Raw genomic sequence first — 27,809 nt, 5'->3', positions numbered from 1 at the left:
AGAGATCTAGTAATTTCCCAAGACTTTTTTTTTAATTCATTGAATTGAAATGGGCAAATATTATATATACTAAACTGTATGACTAGCACAACTGCTACTTCCAAATTACTGCTCATGGGGTGGTGTGTCTATAAAACACTTTCATATTTATATTCTTGTGGCGTGTATGAAATCATTATGGAAATAGCCACATCGTTATCTGCCCTTATAATAAACTACAGCTGCATTATGTTTTCATTTCACATGTAAAGCTAATACTTTCCAAAGGAAATCTTGAGAGCATTGTCTGGTTGTGCCATACATACAAGGCTCTTTCTGATACTCTCCGAGCATTTTCTGGTCATCTCTGAACCACCAGCAGATAAAAGTAGGGGGGCTTTATGGTTTTTGTTTTTTCTAAGTAAACATCTGGGATAGCCAAATGGACAGCATTAGTGAAGATGTTCACTGGTGTATGGCTAGAGCATGTGTCTTGTTTTATTTAAACTGAAGAGGGGAATTTATTGTTCATGGGAATGAGGGGCACACAAAGCTGGGCATGAGCCAACAGGTGCCACAGGTTCCTTCCAAACAAAGCTCTGTCCACAAACCTGCTTGTCCAGTCCTGAGCCACTTAATAAAGCTACTACATTAATCTGTGGCAGTTGTCCAAAAGATCATGTTACAATAGTGACACAGCAGTGTTGTGGGTGAGTACAGTAGAATACTATAGTTCTGGTGGTACTATTATTTTTAATAGAGTTCTTTTGAGAAGTAGCTATTTGTCCAGTGAGATGACATGGTGTGTGCCAGGGTGGACAACTGTTCACTCGTGACTAGGATGTGACCGACTGACTACTGAATTCAGTTTTCACTTGTGACTTGATCAGAACTGTAATCTTGATCTGTGGTGACAAAAGGCTAGTACCTCACCCATTGCATGACAGAAATGAATATTACCAGAAAAACCCAAACAAATCCCCACAATCTAATGTTAGCATTGCTAAAGTATGTGCTTTCTTTTACAAGAGAAACAGTTTTGTTATTTTCATTATTTTTTACTATTTCTGACCATCCTGTGGCTATCATAAGTGAAACATGTGATTCTAATAAAGAAGATTCTTTATGTAAGAGGCCTGAAAGCACAACTTTTTAGACTACAGTTTTAAACAATTTTTGACTTAAAAATATTATTCTGGTATTTGTTAGTGACTAAAATGTAAAAACTCTAGTTGACATTATACCTTGTAAAGTGATTGTAGCCTTAACCACAAGAAGATCTTAAATTGAAGACACCAAGGGGCAGAGGAGTTAAGATCAAATGCTGCATCATGAATAATGAACTATATACAATCAGAACATCTAGTTTCTTACTTGCAAGTAGATTTTTTTTTGTGAACCATTGGAAGATCATTACTGTTGCAAAATTACCTTTCTACTGTTCAGGCTTCGTGCCTTCTCCAAGTCCTCAGAGCAGGATAGTGTGCAGGTGTGACTAAGGGACCAATGGCAGCATGACTCCTGAAAAGTATGACTGCATTACATAGTGCAACATTTCATATCCAAAAATTTGGTTTTCTGCCATTTCTCCAAGGCACTGAGTAGCACAGAGGGACTTCAGCAAAAATTGCCCGAATCCTGGGATTTTGGAATGATTGATCCAACCCCTTTTCCTCTGCATGAAGGATGCTAATTAGCCCAGATTGACGGGATTGTTTGGGGGAACGTGGATGCTTGTCTTTTGGGAACAGAAAGAGACCACTAAAATAATGTCATATAGGCCAGCCAACAGATGCTTGTGTCTTGTTAAAATGAACTCTCATTTCTGAACATGAAATGTTTGCAGGATGTTAGTATGAAGAGTAGGCTTCTTTGGTGTTTAAAAGACAATTAAAATTGCTGTGCTATGGACATATCTATTAGCAAATCCTGTAATGTGCTGATCCAGATGGATGGATGGATGGTCTGTCTCCTTTAAAAAGTACCTTTATGGGAACTAATAATGCGTCCCCTCACCCCACCCACACACACAGATACTCTTTCTCTTACTTATTTTCAAGTTTCTAAACCTCTTTTTTTTTTTTTCCAAAACAAACTGATTGATAAAGGGCTAGTAATGTGTGAAAACAGTTTCAAACAGTTTCACTGGATAGAAGTCAGTGTTTGGTACTGCAGGCATAGCATGCTGAAGAATCAGAGGGCAGTGCAGAATCCAAAAAGGATGGAGCTGGGCTGTTCTCAGTGGTAGCAGATGACAGAACAAGGAGCAGTGGTCTCAAGTTGCAGTGTGGAAGGTTTAGGTTGGATATTAGGAAAAACGATTTCACTAGGAGGGTGGTGAAGCACTGGAATGGACCGCATTTGTTCTCTGATTTTTTTTCATTCATTTTGTACAATTGTTTTCATAACATAGCCTGGAGCAGAACCCATATTTTTAAAAAAAGTGGACAGAAATATATGATGGACCAAAGTACGTGTCCATCTTCAGCATAATATTAAAAGACATAGTGCTGAAACTGAAGGAAAGTCAAGTATCAAGTACTTTTCATTTGAAATATTGTTTGACACTAGACTATGACTCTGTAGTCTGATTCATACACATTCCTCTAATGCTGACTGCTCATGGCAACTAACAATCAAGTCTAGGTCATCAGTGCTCAGTTTGGGCTAGATCCACAAAGGGACTTAAGTGTTGCAGTGCTCAGTATTGTGACAATTAACTTTTAGGTGCCCTGTTTTCCGGTGGAATCCTAAGCCCCAAGTTAGGTGCTCAGGCAGAGGCGATGCGTAGGTGGGGCAGGCGGGTCATGTGCCCCCCCAGATTTCTGCCTTCCATTTAATAACAGCTTCTATTCAGAGGTTTTCAAACTGTGAGACACGGAGGAACGTTTGGCGGGGAGGTGAGTGACAACTCCAGGTGGCTCGGGCCTCAACGTCGAGCCCTGCTCGTCAGCTTATCCCAAGTCTGCCAACCTCCAAGAGCTGGGCTCTCTCCTTGTTCTTAGTGGCAAATGCTTTCACTTGCTATGCGGAGCCCCCCACCAGCTGCTCCAGCCTCTGCCTGCCTTGCCTCGCAGGGAGAGGGGAAGCACCTGCTGGCAGGGGCCAGCAGCACATGCGTGGAAAGGTCACCCAGAGGCACGTGGTAGGCTTTTGCAACGTCAGCGCTCTCCTAAAGTCGGTCATAATTTCTCTGTTTGATGCAGCATACGGTTGGCACTGGGGCGGGGTTTGGGATGCGGCATGTGAGCCGCTGTGGGGCCAGCGGGGAACGGAGACATCAGGGAGAGAAGAGGTGGGGGAGAGAGTGCGGGGCCCCGCCGGGTGCTAGAGAGTAAGGGGGAGGCTAGGGCAAATGGGTGGGAATGCGCCTGCCCCACCCATAGAGTCCCCGCATCCCCACTATCACCAGTTACTTGTCATCTCTGTGCTCTGGCTCCCTATGCAATGGATGGGGAGAGTTAGGCACCTAAGAATGAGATTCACAGAAGCCAGCAAACTAAGGGGGGAGCTGCCTAAGCTTGTGAGGAGTGAAATGCAGAAGAGGGGGATTGTGCTTAAAGCTATTAAGGCTCTTAACTCTGGGCTGGGGAGGGAAGCACCTCTCTTTGCTTGGGACTAACAGCAGTGAACCCTCTCCTGGACTTATGGGCCTAAGTCAGGTCATCCCTTTATCATAAAAAAAGTAGACCCACACTCCTTATTATAGCCAATGGCTCAGGGTATTCACTAGAGGTATGGCAGACTTGTTTTCAAATCTTTGCTCTGCCTGATTGGGTGCAGAGACTTGAAGATGGGCCTTCCATATCCTAGGTGAATACCTTGACCATCAGGTGACTGAGAGACCCTCATCCCATAATACCCAATTTCTCCTGTTGACACTGTTTCACTTTGTGTAAATACATATTCATTGGACCAGGGATTTGAACCTGACTCTTACATGTCCTGGGGGGTGTAGAGTCTCTCTCGCTCTGACCCAGTGAGTATTTAATTTATTTATGCAAAGTTTCAACAGGAGAGATTGAGAGAGCCCCTCCCCAGTATACACAATGACCTACCGATTAGGGCACTTTCCCTGTAGGTGGGAGTCCTCCTGGGTTCCAAACCAGGCAGTGTGGGGATTCAAACCTGGCTCTTGGACATCCTGGTTGGGTGCCTTAATCTTTGGGCTATTGGGTAATCAGGATGCACCTACCAGCCACAAAAATTCTGGGCCTGCTCACCCTTGGCTGTCTTTTGTGCGGGTTAGGAGTGCTCAGAGAATATCTACTGGATCGGGCCCCACAGGCAAAATAGGCAGGGGAATGCCTAGTTTGGGAATCCAGCAGGGGCTTAGGCATGAGCTAGGATGTCGAGTGGCTGGGTGGTGTCAGGACTTTAGTTGGTTTTGTGCATGCCCACTGGTGGAAGTTTAGGTGCCTAGGGAATTTAGGCACCTTCAGGATTAGACAGCAGCTGAGCAGGGGTTGAGGATCTTAGACCTCTAACGTGGCAGTAAAGCACCTAAATCCCTTTTTGGTATACCCTCTTGTGTCTATCTGGGCATCTGAAAGAACTTAGTGGTAACCAGTTTTGTAGAATGTGGAAGTGCCATTGGTTAAATTTAGCTAAAGGCTTTTTTTAGATCTAAGTTTAGTAGAGAAGGCCCTCTTGAGAATTCATCACCATTGAAAGAAGAAGTAAAAGTGGTTTATGTTGTGTGTGGAAACAAAGGTATTGTCTTGCAGATACCAAGGTGAGGAGTGCTTTAAAAGTACCTTATTTAGAGCCAATGAGTATAGACAGAAAGAGATTGCTAGTCCTTGGGCTCTCTGCTGAGTGTGTCAGTAAGGGTGCTAATTAGCATGGATTGAAGGAGTGGTTTGGGGGGACATGGATATTTATCTGCTGGGAACAGAAATAGTTTTTCTACTGTTACTTGAAGTTTCTCTTTGCTGATCTGCCAGTTTTCTACCTTCAACAGGAATGATGGGGGTGGATCAAATAATGGTCAGAAACCCTGCGAATTCCACAGCAAAACTCTGCCTAAAGTGTGGTGCAGCAGGTGCACTTCTGAATGCTGGGCTTGATTGTTGTGAGGAAAGATATAAATGCGCACATATCCATTCAAATTAATGTGATATGATTTATTTAACTCACCTGCTGTATCCTAATCTTTACAATAAATAATGGGACATCACAACACAGGTATTCTTTGCTGCAAATTCATCCAGAACAATTGCCTGACAGATACGGAAACTTCTGGAGGAGACACAGGGCTATGTTTTCAAAACAGTGTATAGAAGGTGTGACAGACCCAGACCAGTGGGGTACAGGAATCTGGTAGAGGGCAAATATACTGGTCACCGGATGAGTAGTTTTCTGTTCCCTGAGGGACCAGAGCAGGGGCTGCACTAGAGTAATCAGGAACCTGCTAGAACCAGTTAAGGCAGGCAGGCTAATTAGGACACCTGGAGCCAATTAAGAAGACGCTGCTAGAATCAATTAAGGCAAGCTAATCAGGGCACCTGGGTTTTAAAAAGGAGCTCACTTCAGTTTGTGGGGTGAGTGTGAGGAGCTGGGAGCAAGAGGCGCAAGGAGCTGAGAGTGAGAGGGTGTGCTGCTGGAGGACTGAGGAGCACAAGCGTTATCAGACACAAGGAGGAAGGTCCTGTGGTGAGAATAAGGAAGGTGTTTGAAGGAGGCCATGGGGAAGTAGCTCAGGGAGTTGTAGCTGTCATGCAGCTGTTACAGGAGGCACTATAGACAGCTACAGTCCACAGGGCCCTGGGCTGGAACCTGGAGTAGAGGGCGGGCCCGGGTTTCCCCCAAACCTCCCAATTGACCTGGACTGTGGGTTCTTCCAGAGGGGAAGGTCTCTGGGCTGTTCCCCAACCCACATGGTGAATCTCTGAGGCAAGAAAATCCACCAATAAGCGCAGGACCCACCAAGATAGAGGAGGAACTTTGTCACACTGGTGTCAGGGGTGGGATCTTGGTGTGCACAGCGCGGCGGAAGAAGGAGGGTGATTTTTTTTTTTTTTTTTTAAAAAGAGGGTTTATTTATTTTTTTCATCACAATGGATGACGTAGTGCGGGCACTGATACAAGCCACAGTGGCCCAGCAGGAGGCTGCCCGTGTCCAGGCAGCCGCCCAACAGGAGGCAATGCGGCTGCAGCAAGAGACTAATCGCCTGCTGATGGACCAGGCTGCCCAAGACCAAGCTATGTTGTGGGAACTGGTAAACCAGATAAAGACCCGTACAGAGCTGAACCGCGGCCATGATGGGACGCGGCTCATACAGGCCAGCCATTGGCTGCAGAAAATGACGCAGGAGGATGATGTAGAGGCATACCTTCTGGCCTTTGAGAGGACAGCCCTACGGGAGGTCTGGCCTCGAGATCAGTGGTCTGGTATTCTTGCCCCATTCCTGTGTGGGGAGGCCCAGAAGGCCTACCATGATCTGCCTGAAGAGGCTGCAGCAGACTACCCCCAGCTGAAAGCAGAGATCCTGGCCAGATCTGGGGTAACGACCGCAGTGCGGGCCCAGTGGTATCATGGTTGGAGGTACCAGGAAGACAAAACCCCGTGGTCCCAATTGTATAACCTCATCCATCTCGCACAAAAGTGGTTGCAAACAGAGTCCTGGAGTCCGGAAGAGATACTAGAGGTTCTGGTCATCGACTGATACATGAGGGGATTACCGCCAGACCTTCGTGCCTGGGTAAGCCAGAACGAACCCGCCACCTATGACGAGGTTGTTGCCCTGATAGAGAGGCGAAGGACAGCGAGGGAGCTGACCCGACCAATTAAGGAAAAGGCACCCCGGATGCCTAGCAGCACCAAGCCCTAAAGTTCTGGTGACTGGGCCATCAGGAGGGCCCAGGTGGAAAAAGAGAGAGGCTGAAGGCCCATCAGAGGCCACAAAGAGTCGGAGCACTGAGGGAGAAGAGGATCGTGATGTTAGACTGCCCAAACTAAGAGACCGGGGAATGCCTAGGGCACCATACAGATGTTGTGCCTCCAGGGAGTGGGGACACATAGCTGCACAGTGTCCCAATGCTGAGGAGTCTATGCAGTGTAACCTGTGGAACTGGGCAGATCCATGCTCCCTAATCCACCTTGTGGGGGTCTCACTAACCCCACATATGTATACCAGACCAGTGAAACTAAATGGAGTAGGGACCACGGCACTGGTTGATTCGGGGAGTGCTATCACGCTTATCTCAGGGAAGCTCGTGAAGCGTAGTCAGCTGCTACAGGCTAAACGTACGGGATAATATGTGTCCATGGGACAGTTAGTTACTAACCCACCATCCCAGTAAAAATCGAGATCCAAGGGAACGCTACTGAGGTAGCAGCAAGTGTAGTCCCTAAACTCCCATACCCGGTGCTCATAGGGAGGGACATCCCAGGGTTTGGAAACTTACTCCCAATAGGGGGATTGGAGAAAGATGGGGACCCTAAAATTGATGAGGCATCCCAGCAGACTGTCAACCCCCAATCTTCTCTGAAATATCCCCAGATTTGTTCTCCACTCCCAGACAGGGTAGAAAGACAAAAAGGGAAAGAAGGGCAGCTAAGGCCTTGGGAATCCGAATACTGACCCAAAGCCAGAGGGTCGCTCTTGTAGGTAGGCAGACCCGCGCAGCTGAAAAGGAGGCCACGCAGGAGGGAGAAGCACCTGAGTCTGACCCCCACCCTAATGCTTCTGAACCAGTAGAGGCAACAGAGACTGGGCCCCTAGATCTTGGGCAGATTAGCCCAGGGAGAGGAAATTTTGGATGGGACCAGGCAGAAGACCCAAGGTATGACAACATTAGGAAGGAGGTGACTGAAATAGATGGGGTCCCCGTGGAAGGAAAAACACAGGGACCAGGACCCTACTTCATAATGAAGAAGGATCTCTTATACCGGGTTGCACCAGTACAGGGGCAGAAGGTACAGCAGATCCTAGTACCTCAAAAACACCAGAACGCTGTATTAAGTCTTGATCATAGTCATCTTTTTGGGGGGCATTTGGGGGTAGAGAAGACCCTGGCACGAGTCCCACGACGGTTCTTCTGGCCCTGAGTACATGAAGAAGTGCGGAGGTACTGTGCCTCCTGCCCGGAGTGTCAGCTGCACAGTCCCCATCCCCACTTGAGGGCACCTTTAGTACCCCTTCCCATCATAGAGGTCCCCTTCGAGCGAATAGCCATGGACCTAGTGGGACCCCTGGAGAAGACGGCTCGGGGCCACAAATATATACTTGTTGTTTTGGACTATGCTACTCGCTACCCAGAAGCTGTTCCCCTGCGGAACACGGCCTCTAAAACTATAGCCAAAGAGCTGGTGGGGATCTTTGCCCGAATGGGGCTACTGAAGGAGATATTAACCGACCAAGGAACCCCATTTATGTTGAAGCTAATGAAGGACCTCTGTACGCTGTTCCATATACGTACCCTGAGAACTTCAGTCTACCATCCGCAGACTGATGGGTTGGTAGAAAGGTTTAACCGAACCCTCAAGGCTACGATAAGGAAAGTGGTAAGTCGGGATGGGAAGAATTGGGACACCCTACTACCCTACCTTATGTTCACTATCCGGGAGGTACCACAGGCCTCAACTGGGTTTTCCCCCTTTGAGTTATTATACGGGCGTCACCCCTGTGGCATACTAGATATCGCCAAAGAGATCTGGGAAGAGGAACCCAATGAGGGGAGAAATATAATAAAGCATGTAATGCAGATGCGAGACCGGATAGCCCGGGTTACCCCTATTGTACGGGAACATTTGGAGAAGGCACAGGAGGCCCAGCGAGCCCATTACAGTCGCCAGGCAAAAGTGCGATATTCCAACCAGGGGATCGGGTTATGGTGTTGGTATCCACGGCAGAAAACAAGCTTCTGGCCCAATGTCAGGGGCCCTATGAGGTGGTTGAACCTGTGGGGGAAGTAACCTACAAGGTGCGGCAGCCAGGACGCAGAAAACAAGAACAGATTTATCACGTTAACCTTCTGAAACCCTGGCATGCACAAGAGGCATGCACAATGGTCCAAAAAGACCTAACCCAGGAAAACAAGCCTTCCAAACAGGTGAGAGTGTCTCCCGATTTAATACCAGACCAGGAGAATGAGGTGTCTGAGATGATCTTCCGGAACCAAGATGTGTTCTCGACAAAACCGGGTCGAACGACCAAGACATATCACCACATCGTCACGAACCCTGGGGCCAGAGTAACAATGAGGCCCTATCGGGTGCCAGCGGCAAAAAGGGAGGAAATAAAAGCAGAAATGAAAAAAATGCTGGAGTGGGGAATCATCGAAGAATCCCACAGTCAGTGGTCCAGCCCAATCGTGCTGGTGCCCAAACCTGATGGCACCACAAGATTTTGCAACGACTTCCGGCGACTAAACGAAGTATCCCAGTTCGACGCGTACCCTATACCTCGCATAGATGAGCTAGTGGACCATCTGGGTAATGCCCAGTACTTGACTACCCTAGACTTGACAAAGGGGTACTGGCAGATTCCCCTTGCAGAAGACGCAAAGGAAAAGACTGTGTTCTCTACACCAGAGGGTCTTTTTCAATATACTGTCCTCCCTTTTGGACTCCATGGGGCCCCAGCTACCTTCCAGCGCCTCATGGACAAGCTGTTACGCCCGCATAACAGTTATGCTGCTACCTACTTGGACGATGTGGTCATTAATACCCCAGACTGGAAAACCCACCTGGAGAAGGTGGAGGCAGTCCTCGATACCTTCAGGTGAGCTGGCCTTACAGCAAACCCTGCCAAGTGCGCTGTAGGGTTTACAGAGGCCAAATATCTTGGCTACATTGTGGGAAAAGGTCTGGTAAAACCCCAAGTGAACAAGTTAGAGGCCATCCAAAATTGGCCCCGACCAAGTCCCAAGAAACAAGTCCGGGCATTCCTAGGTGTGGTGGGGTATTACCGACGATTTATCCCCCACTTTGCCACAAGGGCAAGCCCCCTGACAGACTTAGTGAAAGTCCATGGACCTGATCTGGTGAGATGGTCTGACATAGCAGAGGAAGCATTCACAGACCTATGGACTGCCCTCTGCAGTAACCCTGTACTGATAGCCCCTGATTTCACCAAGGAGTTTATCCTGCAGACAGATGCATTGGAAGTAGGGTTGGGGACCGTTCTATCGCAGACGGTCGGGGAGGAGGAACACGCAATTCTATACCTCAGTCGGAAACTCCTTCCAAGGGAACAAAAATATGCAGTGGTGGAGAGAGAATGCCTTGCTGTAAAATGGGCCATGGAAACATTGCACTACTACCTGCTCGGGCACAGATTTGTCCTAGTGACCGACCACGCCCCTCTTCAATGGATGCAGCGGAACAAGGTGAACACCACAAGAGTGACCAGATGGTTCTTATCCCTCCAACCTTTCCAGTTCCGTGTGCAACACAGAGCAGGGAGCTGTCATGGCAACGCCGATGGCTTGTCATGTCTGCACTCCCTGGCGTCTCAAGCTGCCCAACCCCTTGGTGTTGAGCAGGGGGAGGGATATGTGACAGACCCAGACCAGTGGGGTACAGGAGTCTGGTAGAGGGCAAATATACTGGTCACTGGATGTGTAGTTTTCTGTTCCCTGAGTGACCAGAGCAGGGGCTGCACTAGAGTAATCAGGAACCTGCTAGAACCAGTTAAGGCAGGCAAGCTAATTAGGACACCTGGAGCCAATTAAGAAGACGCTGCTAGAATCAATTAAGGCAGGCTAATCAGGGCACCTGGGCTTTAAAAAGGAGCTCACTTCAGTTTGTGGTGCGAGTGTGAGGAGCTGGGAGCAAGAGGCGCAAGGAGCTGAGTGAGAGGGTGTGCTGCTGGAGGACTGAGGAGCACAAGCGTTATCAGACACCAGGAGGAAGGTCCTGTGGTGAGAATAAGGAAGGTGTTTGGAGGAGGCCATGGGGAAGTAGCTCTGGGAGTTGTAGCTGTCATGCAGCTGTTACAGGAGGCACTATAGACAGCTGCAGTCCACAGGGCCCTGGGCTGGAACCCGGAGTAGAGGGAGGGCCTGGGTTCCCCCCAAACCTCCCAATTGACCTGGACTGTGGCTTCTGCCAGAGGGGAAGGTCTCTGGGCTGTTCCCCAACCCACATGGTGAATCTCTGAGGCAAGAAAATCCGCCAATAAGCGCAGGACCCATCAAGATAGAGGAGGAACTTTGTCACAAAGGATTATTTATTTGTTCCTGGGAATTGTGCATAAACCTCCAATCCAACTCTGAAAAACACCCCCTGGGGTCCTGGAGGGTCTTTCTAAGCGTTTTGAGTTTGAAGCAATAATTTAAACTTTCATCTTCCCCATCCGCGAAAGCTTCCACTTGCTTGCAATTGTACAAACACCAGTTAATGAGACTACCTCCCTTTCCTCAAATATATAGACAACGAATAAGAATAATATTATTGTTAGAGGAGAGCTAGAACCACAAAGCTTAGGTCCTAATCGGAACTTCCACAAAGTTTTCCAGGTGTTTGGATATGGAGTTTTTGTCCTACCTTTTTCAGAGTAAAAGACCAGCTGAGACAATTTTGTTCTGCATTTAAGCTCTCCCAAAGTTTGGGGTATTCAGCAGCGCTCTCTGTTCTTACTGAAGGCAGTGGGAGTTGAGATCTCTGAGGACTTTGGAGAATTGCAATGTTTATTGTTTAAGTAGTTGCAGTGTGCTTGGAGCTATACAAAATTCAGAAGATTTCATCCCAGCCCAATGGAGTTTACAGTGAAAGGGTTAGACTATAAGAGGTGCTTAGAACCTCAGCTCCCACTGACGTCAGTAAGAGGCATATCCCATTAACATTAGGCCCTAAATGAGAAAAATAAACATAACTCTGCTTTGCCTATGGTAGAGCCTGTACCAAGTTTTGTGGAAGCGAGTTTCATTGCACAGCTAGATACACGGGGCTTTTTTAAGACTTCGATTTTGATTTTTCCCTTGCATGTCTGGTTCTCAGAATGTGTGTCTGGGATGATTTTATGCTTATCATTTTCTCCCCTGTGCTTTTTCTTTTCAGCACCCAAAGACAATGAAGAACGTGTATTCAGAGAGCGGATGCGTCCCAGAAAGCGGCAGGGTGCTGTGCGACGCAGAGTTCATCAAGTCAATGGACACAAGTTTATGGCCACCTACCTTAGGCAACCAACATATTGTTCGCACTGCCGAGACTTTATATGGTATAACCAACCGTTGGCTTTTTTGTTGTTGTTGCAAATGTCATGCTGTTTTGGATTGAACTGTTGAGGTTCCATTGTGTCTTGCAGCAGTCCAAAAGGAGTAGAGCGTGTCCACAGGTCAGGGGAACTCCACCTGTATGACCCCTCCATGGTCCAGAAAGGGCACCCACTCTAAGCTCCCAGGTCCTTAACTGTCACCTCTCTCTCAGATGGAGACCCTAGTCTCTCTTCCTCCTGACCAGGGTTTTTCCAGGCTGCACAGTTTCCTGCCTATACTGTGTTATTCTGAGCAAGACAGACTGCTGAACTAGGTCAGCATTTGCACTTCACATACTCTGTGAAAAATATAAATGGTGCAATTGCCCACAGTTCTAAGTTACACCACAGCTCTGTCTAAGCAAACACATCTATTCTTAAGGTGAAAGCATTACAGAGAAAATGTATTAAAAACAATAAAAATCTACACACATGCTAAAAAACTTACCAGAGGTCACCCCAACTCCAGCCTCAGGCTTGGCAGGTGTCAGTCCTTCCAACCCTTCCCTTGGACTGAAGGTTCTCTCCGTTTGCTGGATCAGAAAGAAGGCCCTGAATCAGTTTAAACTGAGGCTGTTTATCCCAAAGTCCTTTCTTTGTCTGTTGGTCTCTGGAGAATCCAGTTTGTACTAGTATGTGTGAGCCTGTCCAGGTGGTGGTACCTCCCCGGAAGTGTTACAAGCTGAGTGAATTTGCCTAATAGCTCACTCCCCTTTCCCCCTCCCCCTGCACTGTTCTTAGGTCCTGGAGGGCTGTGGTCACCATCCCCCATGGGCTTGCAATGACACATAAACTTAACACAGTGAGATCGCCCAAAGATATTGCAGGAAATTGCCACAGAGCGGTACAGCAGTTTAATTCTTTTCCTCTTTAATGTTCATTCATCATCAGTTTTTGCATACAATAACGGAAACATGTCAAAACCTTCCATTATGACTGATAAAATTTGGGATTTTCTCTAAATTACAGAGCTCAGTCCTGTCTGGCCTAATATCTAAAATGGATCTGATTCCTGTAACTCACTACTGTACCGGCTAGCCTAAAAACTCATATTTCACAACTGTAAGTGTCACTGCAGAGCTAGACTTCACAAGAGCAAAGAGAGCATAGAGCTGTGGTATGACTTGTTTAAAAAGTTAAACAAATACATTTTTCAGTTAATAATCACCATTTAATGCAGTGTGAGCTAGATTCTGATCTTAGTTACATGGGCAGAAATTCAGAGTAACTTCAGTAAAGTCAGTGGAATCATTGTGAAACTGAATTTGGCCATGTGCCTTCCTAACCCCTCCCTCTTTTGGTGGCCATCCTGAATGCCTTCTGTATGAGGAGGAAGTACTCATGGCCAATTTTTTTCCCTGAAGCTTTCAAAAGCTTGAGTTTTGATGAAGAAAACCCCTAGAAAATACAGATATTTTGGATGTGAGCCCAGGGTGTTTCAGGAATTAAAATGTCAGCTGGCATGCAGAAACCATCCAGAATGAGGATTCTAGAAAAGGGGATTGTCACTTCCTCCAAGAGGAAAATCCTACCTCCATTTAAGTCATTGATTTCAGTGGAACCAGAATTTCACCCAAGATATCCTATCAGACCATCAAATATCTTTACTCTGCTTCTTCATTTCTGAGCTACTTCCTTCCAGCAGTGAATATAACAAACAACCTTTGAGAGAAAAACCTAGTCACTTTCACAAACTTTATCTGAGCATATTGTTAATATCCTTTAGTAGATCAGCAAGGATTTTTCCAACTCCATTGGACTGAAGAAGGCCAAAATTTTCAAACCTGGGTCCAATTTTGTTTTAAAATGAGTGCCCAAAGTTAGGCTCCTAAATACATATTTAGACATCTAGATCAAAGAGGTTTGATTTTCAAAGATGCAGCGCAATGCAGCTCTCAGTGACTTCAATGAAAATCAGGCCACTTCTATGTAGGTGCCTGAAAGTAGACTTATGAGCCTAATATTAAGAATATAAATTTTGGCTAGGATGCCTGAAGTTAAGCTCCTAAATTCATATTTAGGCAAAAGTGGCCCTATTTTTAGAAGCACTGAGCACCCACGAATCCCAGTGAAGTTGATGCCGGTGCACAGCACATGTGACATTCAGGCCATTTTTATTTAGGTTACTTTAGGTTCCCACATTTGTAACTGTCCTTTTCAGCCTAAAATGCATGTCTGAATTAATAAAGATCATAACATAACACTAAGTTAAGAGCTCCACTTCAAAAATGATTTATTTTATGAATTACAGGTATGCACAGATGTGTGTTACTTTACAAAGAAAAGGCATGGGGACAGATTTGGCTTTCAGCTACTCCAGTGTAAATCCAGAGTGACTCCAGTAGAGCTATGCCAGATTTACTTTAGGGTAGCAAGAAGCATTCGGGGGGAGGGATAGCTCAGTGGTTTCAGCATTGGCCTGCTAAACCCAGGGTTGTGAGTTCAGTCCTTGAGGAGGACCACTTAAGGATCTAGGGCAAAATCAGTACTTGGTCCTGCTACTTGATGACCCTTTAGGGTCCCTTCCAGTTCTATGAGATAGGTATATCTCCATTTAAAAAAAAAAAGAATCTGGTTCAAAATTCCTATTCTAAAGACTTTATAAGTAGAGGACAGATCCTGAAGCCTATCACAGTGAAGTCACATACTTTCAAGTCATTTGGTCTCATGTAAGAAAGGACAGCAGGACTGGGCACTAGGCTAGAGAAGATTTGACATGGTTTGGGGAGAAATTGCAAAAGGTGCACAAAGGGCCTTCCACATCCTGAAGTTTTCTTGTTTTCACATTGTGCACATCATGGGTTTAGGTTTAAATAAGTCTAGTTATGCCAAAAATAGTTGCAGAATAAATGCAGCATTATAAAAGACGGACAACTTATACATTTTGTATACACTGTCAATTTTGGGCATGGAAAGAGAAATTCTAATCAAGCAACAGTTCAGAAACAAAAGAAAAATATCAGCAAAAGTAAGTTTCAGTTTATTAGGATTCCATCTGTTTAGTAGACTGAGAACTGTCCATGAGTAAGTAGGAATGCACCAAGTACATGATCCAGATGGTGCATTCACCCCCTCCCCCCAGTCATGTGATGTACCTTTCTCCCATATTAAGAGGATGATGTGAAAACTAGTCCAATGATGAAGCATACAGGCTGTGGGTTACAGGAAAATGTTCTAGTGAATCATGAACCTGGCCAATAGAAGAAGAAAACAGCAGAGTGTGACTTTTTTTATCTATGTATTTTTTACATTTTCTAAAATACTTTATGTATGTTCTTATCTACAGGGGTGTAATAGGAAAACAGGGATACCAATGTCAAGGTAAGAGAAAATCTACAGAGAGAAACTAGAATAGATACTAATATATTAGTGCTGTTATGTATAAATAAGCAGAGTTATGCACTACTCATCAGACATAGTGTGTATATATAAGAGCAGGGTTGGAGCACAAGACTATGAATCAGAATACGTAGGTTTTATAACAGAATCAGTTACTGACTTGTGACTGAGAACAAGTCTCTTAGACATATTTTCAAAAGTGCCCATTAACTAGGGGTGGTTCAGTTGAGGTGACTAGGAGCAGTGTATACTTAGCATCTCTGAAAATCAGACCTCTCATGCTGGCCATTGAAAATTAGTGGGTGTTGCAGCCCTGATAAAGCTCCCCCTGTTGGACACTGAGCAGACTGCGGTGTTTGGGTCCTTCCCACTGGGCCTATGTGCTTTTAAGCTGCCGTGATTCTGGGTAGGCTTCAACCACCATCTCTTTCTTTGGCATCCTTGGCACACGTCCTTGGTATTGACTAAGTTGAACCTCATGGCCCAGCTGTCACCTCCTGTGGGTTTTAGCTCAGGGTGGAGGCAAAAGACATCAGAAAAGACAAACAATCCCCATGTTCAAAATGGAGATTGCAGTCTGACACAGATACACAGAGAGAGTCCCCAATAGCAAGCAGAATTCAAAAGCTGTACATGGACAGATTTCCCATATTGTCACAGTGGACACTTCTGGAAATGTTGGACTCTGTTTCTCACTTTTTTGCTCTTGAAAAAGTGGAAGCTTTATCCCATGTTGTTAAGCATTTGTGAACCTTGGATGAGAGGTGCTAATGGCAAAATACTGTAATTAATTAGATTAGATAATTATAGATGTCACCGGTAGCAAATGTTATAGTTAAGACTGAGTAAGTGTTTCCATTTTTACCTCTAATTTCCTATGCTCATAACTTTTCAAAACAGTCACATTGGGGGATGAAATTTTTCCTGCTTTGGTCTCTGCCAAAGATTTTATTTTTGGAAAGTTTGAGCAAGATGCATTGTTATTTTTCAGTTATGAGAGAGTTGAAAAGATTAGTTTTTCTCATCGTAACAAAAACTTTAAGACACTTATTTACATAAGAAAATAAGAATTGATATAATGGAATATACAGGTGTGAGTAAAAATAGGGACTGGGTTGGGGCCGGCTGTGGCCCCCGGAAGGGGCAGGGCCTTGGGTGGAAGGGGCGGGGATGGGAGGAGTCAGAGCCAGCCGCTGCTACCACCCCAGGCCCTTTAAACCGCTGCTGGAGCCCCCAGCTGCCGCTGCTACCCCAGGGCTCTGGCAGCAGGGCTCTGGGGGCTATTTAAAGGGCCCTTGGCAGTAGAGGCAGCGGGAGTCCTGGCTCTTTAAATAACCCCCGGAGCCCCATTGCCGCTACCCCAGGACTCCAGCAGCAGGGCTCTGGTGGCAATTTAAAGCCACTGCTGGGAGCCCCAGGCCATTTAAATTGCCGCCCGGGAAGCCGGGCCGCCCTGGTACGGCACACTGGCTCTTGCCGGTACGGCTTACTTTCACCTCTGGGAATACACCAGTAGTCCATCTAGTTCAGTGTCTTGTTATCAAAAGTAGCCAGTCTTTTTTTCATGGAGGACAATTTTTCATCATCTTGAGAACGATGGATTGATAACCTTGTAATTGTTATCCCATCTGCTGTATCTGCAGATATTTGTCTACTGTGTCTGTTTATTTTTTTCAAATGTGACTGACACTGGATATTGACAAAGCACTTTTGCCTGCTGAAACAATGGGAAATCTTCATTTATTATTAGTAGTAATAATAATAATAAAATCACTTCACTTCTTCCTTTTTCTGATTTTACAGTGAATCCCATGTGCCTTTGTGTTTCTTTTAGCCTGAAAGCTCTTTAAGCAGGGGCTGTTTCTATCTTCATGTCTTACATAGTGCTGGTCCCATTGACTGTGCTAAACAAATAACGAGTGTTTTATATAAGCTGCTATCTAGTGACAGAACTAAGCTATGACTGAGAGTTTTAAAGATGGTTTATAATTTTGGGTGCTTTGGATTTTGGTTGCCCATCCTGAGAGTCCCTTAAAGGGGCCTGATCTTCAGAAAGTGCAAAGAATACACCTTCTGAAAGTCAGGACCCTTTAAGGTGTTTTAAATTGTACACCCAAAATCACAAGTCACTTGGCCCAGATCCTCAAAGGTATTTACGGTCCCTAAGTAACACTGATGGAAGCCTAAATACCTTTGTCGATCCGGAAGTAACAAGACTGGTGATGTAATATCTTTTTATTGGACCAAGTGCTGTTGGTGAAAGAGACAAGCTTTCAACCTACACCGAGATCATCTTCAAGTCAACCCAGATCTGCAAAAGAACTCTATATAGTTCGAAAGCTTGTCTCTTTCACCAATAGACATAAGTGCGGGAACTATGGGTGCAGGGAGTGCTGCAGCACCCACCGGCTCCCCACTGCCATCCCCGCACGCCCGGGGTGCTGCCTATTTCCTCAGGCTGCTGGTCCCATACGCCCAGGGTCCCGGTTGCCACCCCACACCCAGGGCTTTGTTCCCTGCCTCAGCTGGGGGTGGTGGGATAGTGGACGGGGGTAAGAGGGCTGGCTTTCAGTGCGCCCACTACTAGAAATGTTCCAGCGGCAGTGCCAACAGAATTGGATCCAATAAAATATATTATCTCACTCGCCTTGTGTGTCTCAAATACTGGGACCAACATGACTACGACAATGCTCCCAACAACAATTTGAGGATCTGGGCCTTTTTAGCCTATGTCTTTCATATCCCAGGGGAAGGGATCCAGTGTCTTAGCCTTTTGACTTCAAGCTTGTACTTTTAAAACTGTCTTCATGAAAACTTATTCTTTCATCCCCTTTTTGTTTACAGTTTGCACTTGTGTAGTCCACAAGAGATGCCATGAGCTTATAATAACTAAGTGTGCTGGTTTAAAGAAACAGGAAACTCATGACGAGGTAAATATTTATAAAATAAATGCTCTAGATAAAAAAGAAATCTTTTTATCTATTCATGTCACTACCGCCTCCTCCATTTCATCAACAAAAAGGTATGGAGTTTGTTTGCACCCTTCCAGTTTCCACATAGTATAACATTTACTCTTGAATGACAAATCACCATAACAGCTCCATTTGCTTGGGAATAATTGTAAAGCAGTCTGTTCCTGGCTAGCAAGTGTTAGACAAAATCAAAATTCTCTGACATCTCAAAGCTCTTTTTCGTTTCTATCCTGCTTCCATTGAAGTTAATGGAAGTTTTGCCATTGAATGCAGAGGGAGCAGGTTCAGACCCTTTTCCTCCCAATTGCATTTAAAGTGGGTGATTCATTAGCTATCAGTAGTATAAAGTCTCTGCTTGTGCATCATATGTTAACATAAAAGAGTGCCCAGAGGTGACATAAATTATTTACAGGGGGCTTGCTCTAACTGCATGCCGGGCTTCCAAATGTGGAAGAAAAGCAAAACATGTAATATTCTCCATTGAATAATGCCCATAGTTATAAAATAACACAGGAGAGGTTATACCAGTTACTGTGTAGTTAACAGCTTTTCTAACAGTTACTTCACAGCTATGGAGAAATTTGTTGTGCATAATATAAAAGGGATTATCTATCTATCCAGTATATGTTACCAGATATTTAAGCAAATGATGTCTGCTGATAATGAAATAAACTGTCTTACTAAGCTTGGAAATTATTATATTATTATTTATATCTACCAACAGTACTCACCACTGCTCTAAATATAAAAGAACACAGGACTCCTACCTCAAAGGATGTACATTTTTAAAGAAGACAAAAATCTCACTCCAAACCTGGTCCCAGATCCTGAGCTGTGGCTAACAAATGCACAGTATGGTTTTGTCTGCACTGACCAAAGGTGCATGTTTACAGTGAGATAACAACACGTGATAGTTATCTTGCTGTACAATCCTAAATGGAGCCAATGGCCTTGTAGTGTGAATGTGAGGTAATTAGATGAGATCCCCTAGTTTACCTTGTAGTAAAACTGCAGTGCCTTGTCTCCATTCTCTTTTTACAGGACAGCTAATGTGCATGGATTATTCCGTGGTAAGACAAACCATTTTTGTCAGTGAAGATACAGCCTGCAATTTGGGGAAATAGAGAGGGTGCATAGAGGTGGTTTTAAACCACCTTTGTGCTTCTGCAATTATGGGCCAGGCCAGCAAGATTTGCTTCCACCCCTCCACATAACTTGGAGTAGCATAAAAGATGCTGTAAAGTATACTGTCTGCCAATGGCTGAGTTTGTAGGCCTGGCACTTATGGGTGGGGGAAACACTTCCCCCACCTTCTATTTATTTATTTATTTATTTTTACTTGTACGCTAACTGAATTTTACTTGTACGCTAAGTGGATGCCACTGACACACCAGCAGCTGGCATTCTCCAGGGCCATTTTTGCAGTGTGTTTCAGATTAGAACAACACTTTAACCTCTGCAGTGAATATTCTGTCCCCTGATCTGGGGAGCAGACATGCTTTCACTCTGGAACATGATCTCTTTCATGGGTTATGACGTAGCCCCGCCACACCAGTGTTTTGGCTAACAATGATTTTGAGCAGTGTCCACAAGGAGATCTGAATTCCTGAGCAGATTTAATTGGGTGTAACCTTTCGTGGGTGTAAAACCCACTTCTTTTACCCATGAAAGCTTATGGCCAAATAAATCTGTTAGTTTTTAAGGTGCCACCGGACTTCTTGATGTTTTTGTGGATACAGACTAACATGGCTACCCCTCTGATACTTGAGCAGATTTATGTTCCCAGGCTCCAGACTAGTGGAAGCTTAGATGCACTGCTGATACGATGTTCTCATTGTTTAGAGGGGTGCTAGCCCACTGGAGAGAAGCCAGCAGTAATAGGAAAGAGGGAGAAAAAGCATTGGAATAAATCTTTTGCTATGCAGTGGGCACCCTTAACTTTTCATTGATGATCTTCAGTCAGTAGCTAATGGTACTGTGGATTCCCTGTACACCGTACCTTGTTTTCTCTTTCTACCAATCCAAAGACCTGTGGAATATAAAAAAAGCAAGTGGATTGTGACGTCTTTCATTTTCTCCTGTACTAGCACCTCCCATGCCTGCTCTGAAAACAATTGGGAGCGACTTCCTTGCCTTTCACACTGAGAGATCTCTGCTGATAGCTGTGCAGTTGTTATTTCCAGGAATGCTTGGAAGCAGACTGCAGTCTTTGCACCATCAATTATCTGTGATCTTTTGAACACCAAGAACAAAAACAAAACAAAACAAAAAAAAAGAAAGAAAAAAGAGGTGGAACACTCTGTGGGGAAATAAACCCATTTAAAAGGATGATTACACCAAATGTACCTATTTCATCTTTTTTCACCTCTGTACTTTTCAAAACATATCGGGGCCCTAATTCACATTGACTATAAAAGTGAATAATTAGAAACAAAGGGGATTTCAATATGCTGTGCTTCGCTTTTTTCAGCAAGTGGGCTCCCAGCGCTTCAGTGTCAACATGCCTCACAAGTTCAGCATTCATAATTACAAAGTGCCCACCTTCTGTGACCACTGTGGTTCATTGCTCTGGGGTCTTTTGAGACAAGGTTTACAATGCAAAGGTAAGGAGAACCACCTCTACTTTAGAGACTTTCTATGTTTCTCAGCCAGTACATTGGTTTGGGAAGTGCTTGTCTGTCATAATAGGAAAATACGTTACTATTGCCAAGTCATTCTGTTTTCTAGCAGGTACAGTTAATAGTAAAAAGCAAGTGGCAGCATAAGATAATGGGAATTGCCATCATGGATCAGAATCTAGTCCATTGTCTTGCCTCTGACAACATCTGGCACCAGATGCTTCAGAGGAAGGTGCAAGAAACCCTGTAGTGGGTAGCTATGGAATATCCTTCTCACGGGGAATGTTTCTTCCTAATCCGATTAGTTAGAGGTTGACATATGCCCAGAAGCATGAAGGTTTGTATCCCTTCAATTTTTCTTGGATATTTTTATTCCTGTAGGATGGAAATTATACACTATTTTTTGCTTTCATATCTTCATGAAGGCTGAGCTTTACCTGTGTAAAGTCCATGCAGGACCAAACTTGAGTCCCAAGCCAAGAAACAAGAAAGAAAAAAGGTTTTGTATGTCTGGCTGCACCATGTTATGTGGAGGCTAGCCTGCTCCCTCCCGTGGTAATTCTGAAAGAATGGGATTGATTGTGTCCTTATTGAATATTTGGAACACAGACGTTGGACTGTGCATCGATTTCCCATCCCAAGTCCAAGCTAGATCATGCACCTGAAATAAACTGGCTGCTCTTCCTTAATCTCCTTGACACAGGCTGTTTTGTGATTTAGCAGGGAAGAGGTGGCCTCAAATCTCCTTGTGGCTGCTAAATTGGATAACATAGGGCTTCTTTTCTGCTGAAGGAGCATGTACATTTCCATTTGGTAATGAGGCAGCCTTAAGGACTAGATTCCCCTGAGACAGATAAATAGTTCTGAAAGGGGAAGTAAAGTCTGTTCAAATACTTCCAGGGTAATAGCATTTTGGGATAAATGGAGAATCAAACCATCTGTTGTGGGTTTTTAATGGACTATGGCTTGAAGCTCATGCCAAACTCATAAAAATTCATATCTAATGAAATTTAAAACTGTTTTCACATTACAGAGACTGTATCTTCCATAAATTGACAGACTCAGCTTAGTAAATTTAAAAACAGGATTAAGTTTACTGCCTGATTTTCCAAAGAACTGGAGCTAAAGGTGACATATAGAAGGCATTGCAGTCTACGAATAAAAATATCTTCTGCAGTTACACTGGGTAAAAATGAAATTATTAGGGAGCTGCCAGTCCTTTTGCTTCAGGGCATGAGGTGATCACCAGCTGGAGTCATGAAGAAATTGCTCCCATAGCAGTGTGTTTCACGCTAAGAAGCATTGTGAAGCTTAAGCCTCCCCCGGAGCATTGAATGATGGATAGTGGTAGGACTAAGACTATTATTTTCCTATTATTGCCATCCCTATGTTTCTATGTCACCTTAATTCTGTTGGCGGGAAATTCAGACCACCCTTGTCAGTTCATCTGAGTCTTGTTGGTATTTGCCATTTCTCAGTCAGAACTATAGTCAATCTACCATCTCCTTTCCATTCTATAACAATTAAGTTTCAATTCCTTATATTCTGGGTGCTTCTCCTCCTCCTCCTCCTACCACCACCACCACATCATCATCATCGTGCTCATGTATAAATAATGGTTCAGCATATAGCATCTTCATTCCTCTCTTCATGCTTTCCTTATAAAACTGTTTCCTGTAAAAAATGCACCATGACCTGCATGAAATCTAAAATTCACAAACAACTGGAAATGGTTGCTTCTCAGCAGGAGAGTAGTGCTTCCTGTTTTTCTTTTAACTAGTGCCAATCAATGCTCACCTTTCCAGAAACTTGCCTGCTTAAGCACGCTCTGCTGGCTTCCTCCATGAAAAGCTTATTCCTGAGAAATGCTCTTTTTTTTATCTTGTTTTACACTGCTTATTACCCTTCCTCCCTCTGTTTAAATAACCTTACATATTGAGAATGCACAGAATTTTCTGCTTTGTTTCATTTCAGCTAGTTCCGCTCTTAAAGGCACACTGTTAAGGCTCATAGGACAAATGTTCGACCTACCAGCTGTGTTTTGGATCACAGACACACAAGCCCATAGGGATTTCTTCCTATACCTTTCTGCTCCATTCTTGAGAGTAGGGAGTGTATTGGAACTTCTACCTTCTTTCTGAAGTGCTCAGGATTGCTGCTAAATACACAGAGCGCATAGAGCACCTGTTTCTAGAGGATTGCTGTGAAGTGTAACTTGTATTGGACTAGATGTTGGTTAAAATCGTAATAGGAAAATAGGGTGGTAAACTGGGCTTAATTCATGCTTTGTATAATTCTGTTGATACAGGGAGGAATTTGACCAATTGAATTTTAAAGTGAGAGAATCTTGTCCATCTAGCGCCTGACACCACTTGTAATTTTGCCTGTTCTGTATCGTGTTCCACCAGAGGGCGCTGAAGGCTAAATTATTCAGACATGTCAGTGGGCTCCCAACAAATCCAATCCACTTTATTTTTAATTAAGTCTGCATTCTTTACTATTTTTTTTTCTTTCTGAGTAACCAGGAAACTACATGACTTCCCTGGTCATGCTAACATGCTAGTTACAGAGACAGTAGTGGGGAAAGGGGGAGGGGGAGAGGGAATCAGTGCATCTTGTGTAGAGGATAATTATCCAAAGGGGGAGATAATTTTATTATGTGATTGGCCTCATATAAAAATTAAAACTAGGTACATGAATACATGGCTTGTTAGTGTGATGCTGGATTATAACAGTCTCGAGTAAAGCAGATGAAGAGACACTACTGTAAGCAGTTTATTAGAAAGAGCTAGATTAAGGACTAATTCCGCTCTCCTTGAAGTCAATGGGAGCAGGATTAGGCTGAGTTCAAAGCTCTAAATGTTTTTCTAGTTGGAACATGTCTGAGATTTGCAGGGTTATTCGTTTTCTCTGTTGTTGTAAAGGCTGCCTTGTCACTGTCCTGGGGCCTGATGCAGCTCCCATTGACTTCAGTAGGAGCAGGAGAAGTGCCCTGAGGAGTAGCACTGTTCACTGACCCATGATGAACTCAGCATATTCAATAAGGTTTTTATCAATGTCTTAATAGTAATAATAATTAATTGTCATCATTTGTATTACTGTAATGACTAGGAGCCCTAGTCCTGAATCAGGACCCCATTGTGCTAGGCACTGAAACATACAGGATAACATATTCAAAAGCACCTCTTAGGCTGAGATGGTGGTAAAAACCCTGTTGGATATGCTGAAGTGATAGTAGGCAGTGAGTAAAATTCAGTATAGAACTAGGAGAGATAAATGGGCCAAATGGGCTCTGTCACACCAGTGTAAATCCAGAGTAACTGTACTGAAGGTAAAAGGAGTTATTCTGGATTATCATGTGTGTAACTGAAAGTAGAGGTTAGCCCAGTCACTTTGACGTGTTGCTCAGCCTACGCAGGCCACTACCAGAGTAACTGAATTGTGTGTGTCCAAATGCGTGGAGCTTGAGGTTGCATGTCTAAAACTATTATTTTCAATTTTCTGTTAAATTTAATATTTCATTGTTATATTCTAAAGAATAATGAAGTGGACTCATAATTTTATGTTAGTGTGTTAAGTGCCATTGCAAATTCAGCTAAATTCTTTTCTACCAAAATAGAATTATATTTTAAAAGAAATGTTAGATCCTGAAAGATCTGACTGAAATCAAATAAAATGGATATTTTAAAATAAATGTCTATTTAAGTTACTGAAAACCATTTTTTCCCCACCACACATTTCATTGCAGTTTGCAAGATGAATGTACATAGACGCTGTGAAACAAACGTAGCACCAAACTGCGGAGTGGATGCTAGAGGAATAGCTAAAGTACTTGCAGATCTTGGAGTCACTCCAGATAAGATCACTAATAGTGGGCAACGAAAGAAAAAGGTAACCAAAAATCTCACAAAAAAGGAGCAATAAATTAATGAATGTACATCAGTAATAACAGCTGGCGCTGAATCCTACTCACCTAACTCACTCAAGAAATCCAATGGAGTCAATGTGCCTATTCATGTGAGTAAGGCTAAAAGGACTTGGCTCTGGAGTTTTAGCATACATCGTCCCTGGTAAAATTCTTTGGGGAATCTGTTTTGATATGGTAGAGTCTTGCAAACCTGAAGACAACTTAAACAGTCAAGATGGGTTTTATTTTGATTGGCACGAGGAATTGGACTTTTCAGAAGCCAAGGTGACTACTTTGATCTCTCGTTGAAATACATGACTAATATATAAATATGCTTATCTAGTTGAAAACTGTCATGAGATCATTTGATTGCCAGAGGCTAGACTCTACCCTATGATACTGTTGTAATGATGATAAATGCACTGAAACAGCAACATTCTCTTATAAAAAGAAATTGGCTGCAAGCAGGTATTTCCAAGCTAATCTGCTTTTTTAATCTGCTTTTCCTTGGAACAAAAATCACGGGCCACCTAAAATGTATCCTGAATTCAACTGAGTTAATTTGGATTTACAATGTGGCCCTGATCACCATGTGGTCTCATATCTATCTGCATTTGCATGGTGATGGCAGTGGTCTCTCACCTCTTGAAATGAGTGACCTTTACAATCAGTTCTCCTGACATATGTTAATCCCTTGGCTTTAGACATAATTTTGTTTTCACGGTCAACTACATATTTGTCCTGAAATATTAAGAAAACCGTTTAAAGCAAAACAAACAAAAAGTTAGGGGAAAATTGGAAAGCAATTAATTGAATAACAAATCTTAGGAAAATAAAGAAAAATTGCTGTACTGTAATTGCACAAAATTAGTGTGCAGTGCTTGCTAATATTTGATAGCACTGCCACTGATAAAAGTGTACAGCAGCTCTGTTTACAAAATTGGTTCTGAAAGAGTCTTAGGGCTAGTCTACACTTCGTGCCCAAATCGGCGGGTAGAAATCGATCTCTTGGGGATCGATTTATCGTGTCTCATCTAGATGAATAAATCGATCCCCGAATCGACGCGCGTACTCCCACCTCGTCAGGAGGAGTAAGCGCCGTTGACGGGGGAGCCGCGGCGGTCGATTTGCCGCCGTTCTCACAGCGGGGTAAATCGAAAAGGATACGTCGAATTCAGCTACGCTATTCACGTAGCTGAATTTGCGTATCTTAAATCGATCCCCCGCAGTGTAGACCTAGCCTTAGAGTAGGATTTTCAGAAGTGCCTAACACTTTCAGTGGGACTTCTTAGGCTTTTTTGAAAATTCCATCCTTAATTGTCATTTTGTTGAAGGAACTTATTGAAGCATGAATTAAAATCATTATATAACCACACTTGTATTATTATGGCAGCATGTAGAGGGCCCAACCAAAATCAGGGCCCTGTTGTGCTCCGTGTGCAAATAAGTAGTAAGAGCCAGAGAACTTAGTCTATTTAGACTAAGTGTCAGAGGGGAAACAGGGAAAGAGGGAAAATAACTTCCCCAAAGTTGTGCAGCAGTCAGTGGCAGAGACAGTAGATCTAAGTCCACACTCCTATTCCCCAGACCACATGTAATTTTTAACATTAAAGTTATATTAGGTGGAATCTATTAAAATATTTGGCTAAAGGTTAGTAAAACATAGTATGCTGCTATACTTCCTCAGTGTTTTGTCTAACTGGGTTTCCTCTAAATATTAAATTCCATTTTGCCATATTGTCTTTTGAATTCATTATGGGTGCAAAGGTGTAATGTAAAGAAGAACTGGGCTCTCTGTGGAATGTTTTACAGGTAGAAAATATTCTCAGGTTTTCCAAAAACTCAGCTAGGGAAGATTTGTTTCTAGTATGTTAATTTTCGCTTTGAAATGTATATGCAACTAAATCCCATTAATGCTGCAATTAAAATTAATTGGAGTTAAGAGCTAAGGCACTTTTGAAAATTCCACTATGCACCTATGTGCATCTTTAGGTTCCTAAGTACCTTTACAAATCTGGCCCTAAGTTACTACATGCCGTATTTCAGTAAATGCTGTGATTTGTTTACACTTTGACATTCTAACATTGCTCCCCTTTAGAATACCGTGTCAGTTTCCTAAATGCTGGCATTCAATTAGCAGTACCTCTTTACCTAAGAAGGTAGTTATTCACACCATATACATTTAAGGAAGTTTCCATTGACTGTGGTGGCACTCAGCAGCTTGCGGGATTGAGTCTTTTGTGAATTCTGCTAGCAACAGTGAATGTGTGTGTGATATACCCGGTGATGGTCTGCTGATTTGACCCAGTTCATTTGTTTTAGTACTTACAGTAATACTAATACTACTGTTTTGAAAAGAAAACCTTCTGCCCACCTGGCTGGGTTTTTTTTTTTCCCAATAATAAAGTAGCTTTTCAGAGAAAACACCTAATCTTGACAGTAGTAACTTGTAAATGAGACAGTCCAGCAACAAACATACCAGTGAGAGGACAGGGGATTTAAAGATGTACTTATGTGCTTGTGTAAGAAATAAATTGTGAAGCTGGTTGAGATCCCATTTCATGAACAGAAACAGAGGCTTAAAACCTATATATTAGTATGTTTTAATTGTGAATTGAAAGACATTTTAAGGCCCAAACCCAGCATTAAGAGTTAGGGCATCACTAAAATCTTTGAGGATATCACTAAGATTTCGGCACAGATCTGTGGACTGTTATTGCTATTACAGGGAAAAGGCAACACCGAGAACTCTGGTCTTGGGGTAAGTAAAATACTGAGCAGCATGAACTCC

The 27,809-nt window shown here is 43.7% G+C and overlaps 1 protein-coding gene across 3 annotated transcripts in view; it reads left to right on the top strand.

Annotated features, from left to right (window-relative positions):
- Positions 1-27,809, top strand: part of PRKCE (protein kinase C epsilon) — a 503,064-nt gene that overhangs the window by 317,584 nt on the left and 157,671 nt on the right. For 2 of the 3 annotated variants that reach the window (XM_054023148.1, XM_054023146.1), the window contains exons 3-8: positions 11,987-12,146; positions 15,469-15,503; positions 18,366-18,451; positions 20,964-21,096; positions 24,860-25,002; positions 27,747-27,779. In XM_054023148.1, the coding sequence (XP_053879123.1) occupies positions 11,987-12,146; positions 15,469-15,503; positions 18,366-18,451; positions 20,964-21,096; positions 24,860-25,002; positions 27,747-27,779 (590 nt within the window). The remainder of the gene's footprint in view (positions 1-11,986; positions 12,147-15,468; positions 15,504-18,365; positions 18,452-20,963; positions 21,097-24,859; positions 25,003-27,746; positions 27,780-27,809) is intronic. The other variant, XM_054023147.1, reaches the window with a different exon arrangement.

Source organism: Malaclemys terrapin, chromosome 3, assembly GCF_027887155.1.
Source record: "Malaclemys terrapin pileata isolate rMalTer1 chromosome 3, rMalTer1.hap1, whole genome shotgun sequence".
NCBI classification, from domain to species: domain Eukaryota; kingdom Metazoa; phylum Chordata; order Testudines; family Emydidae; genus Malaclemys; species Malaclemys terrapin.
Note: the sequence above shows the minus strand (reverse complement) of the source record. Positions and strands in the feature narration are given on the sequence as shown.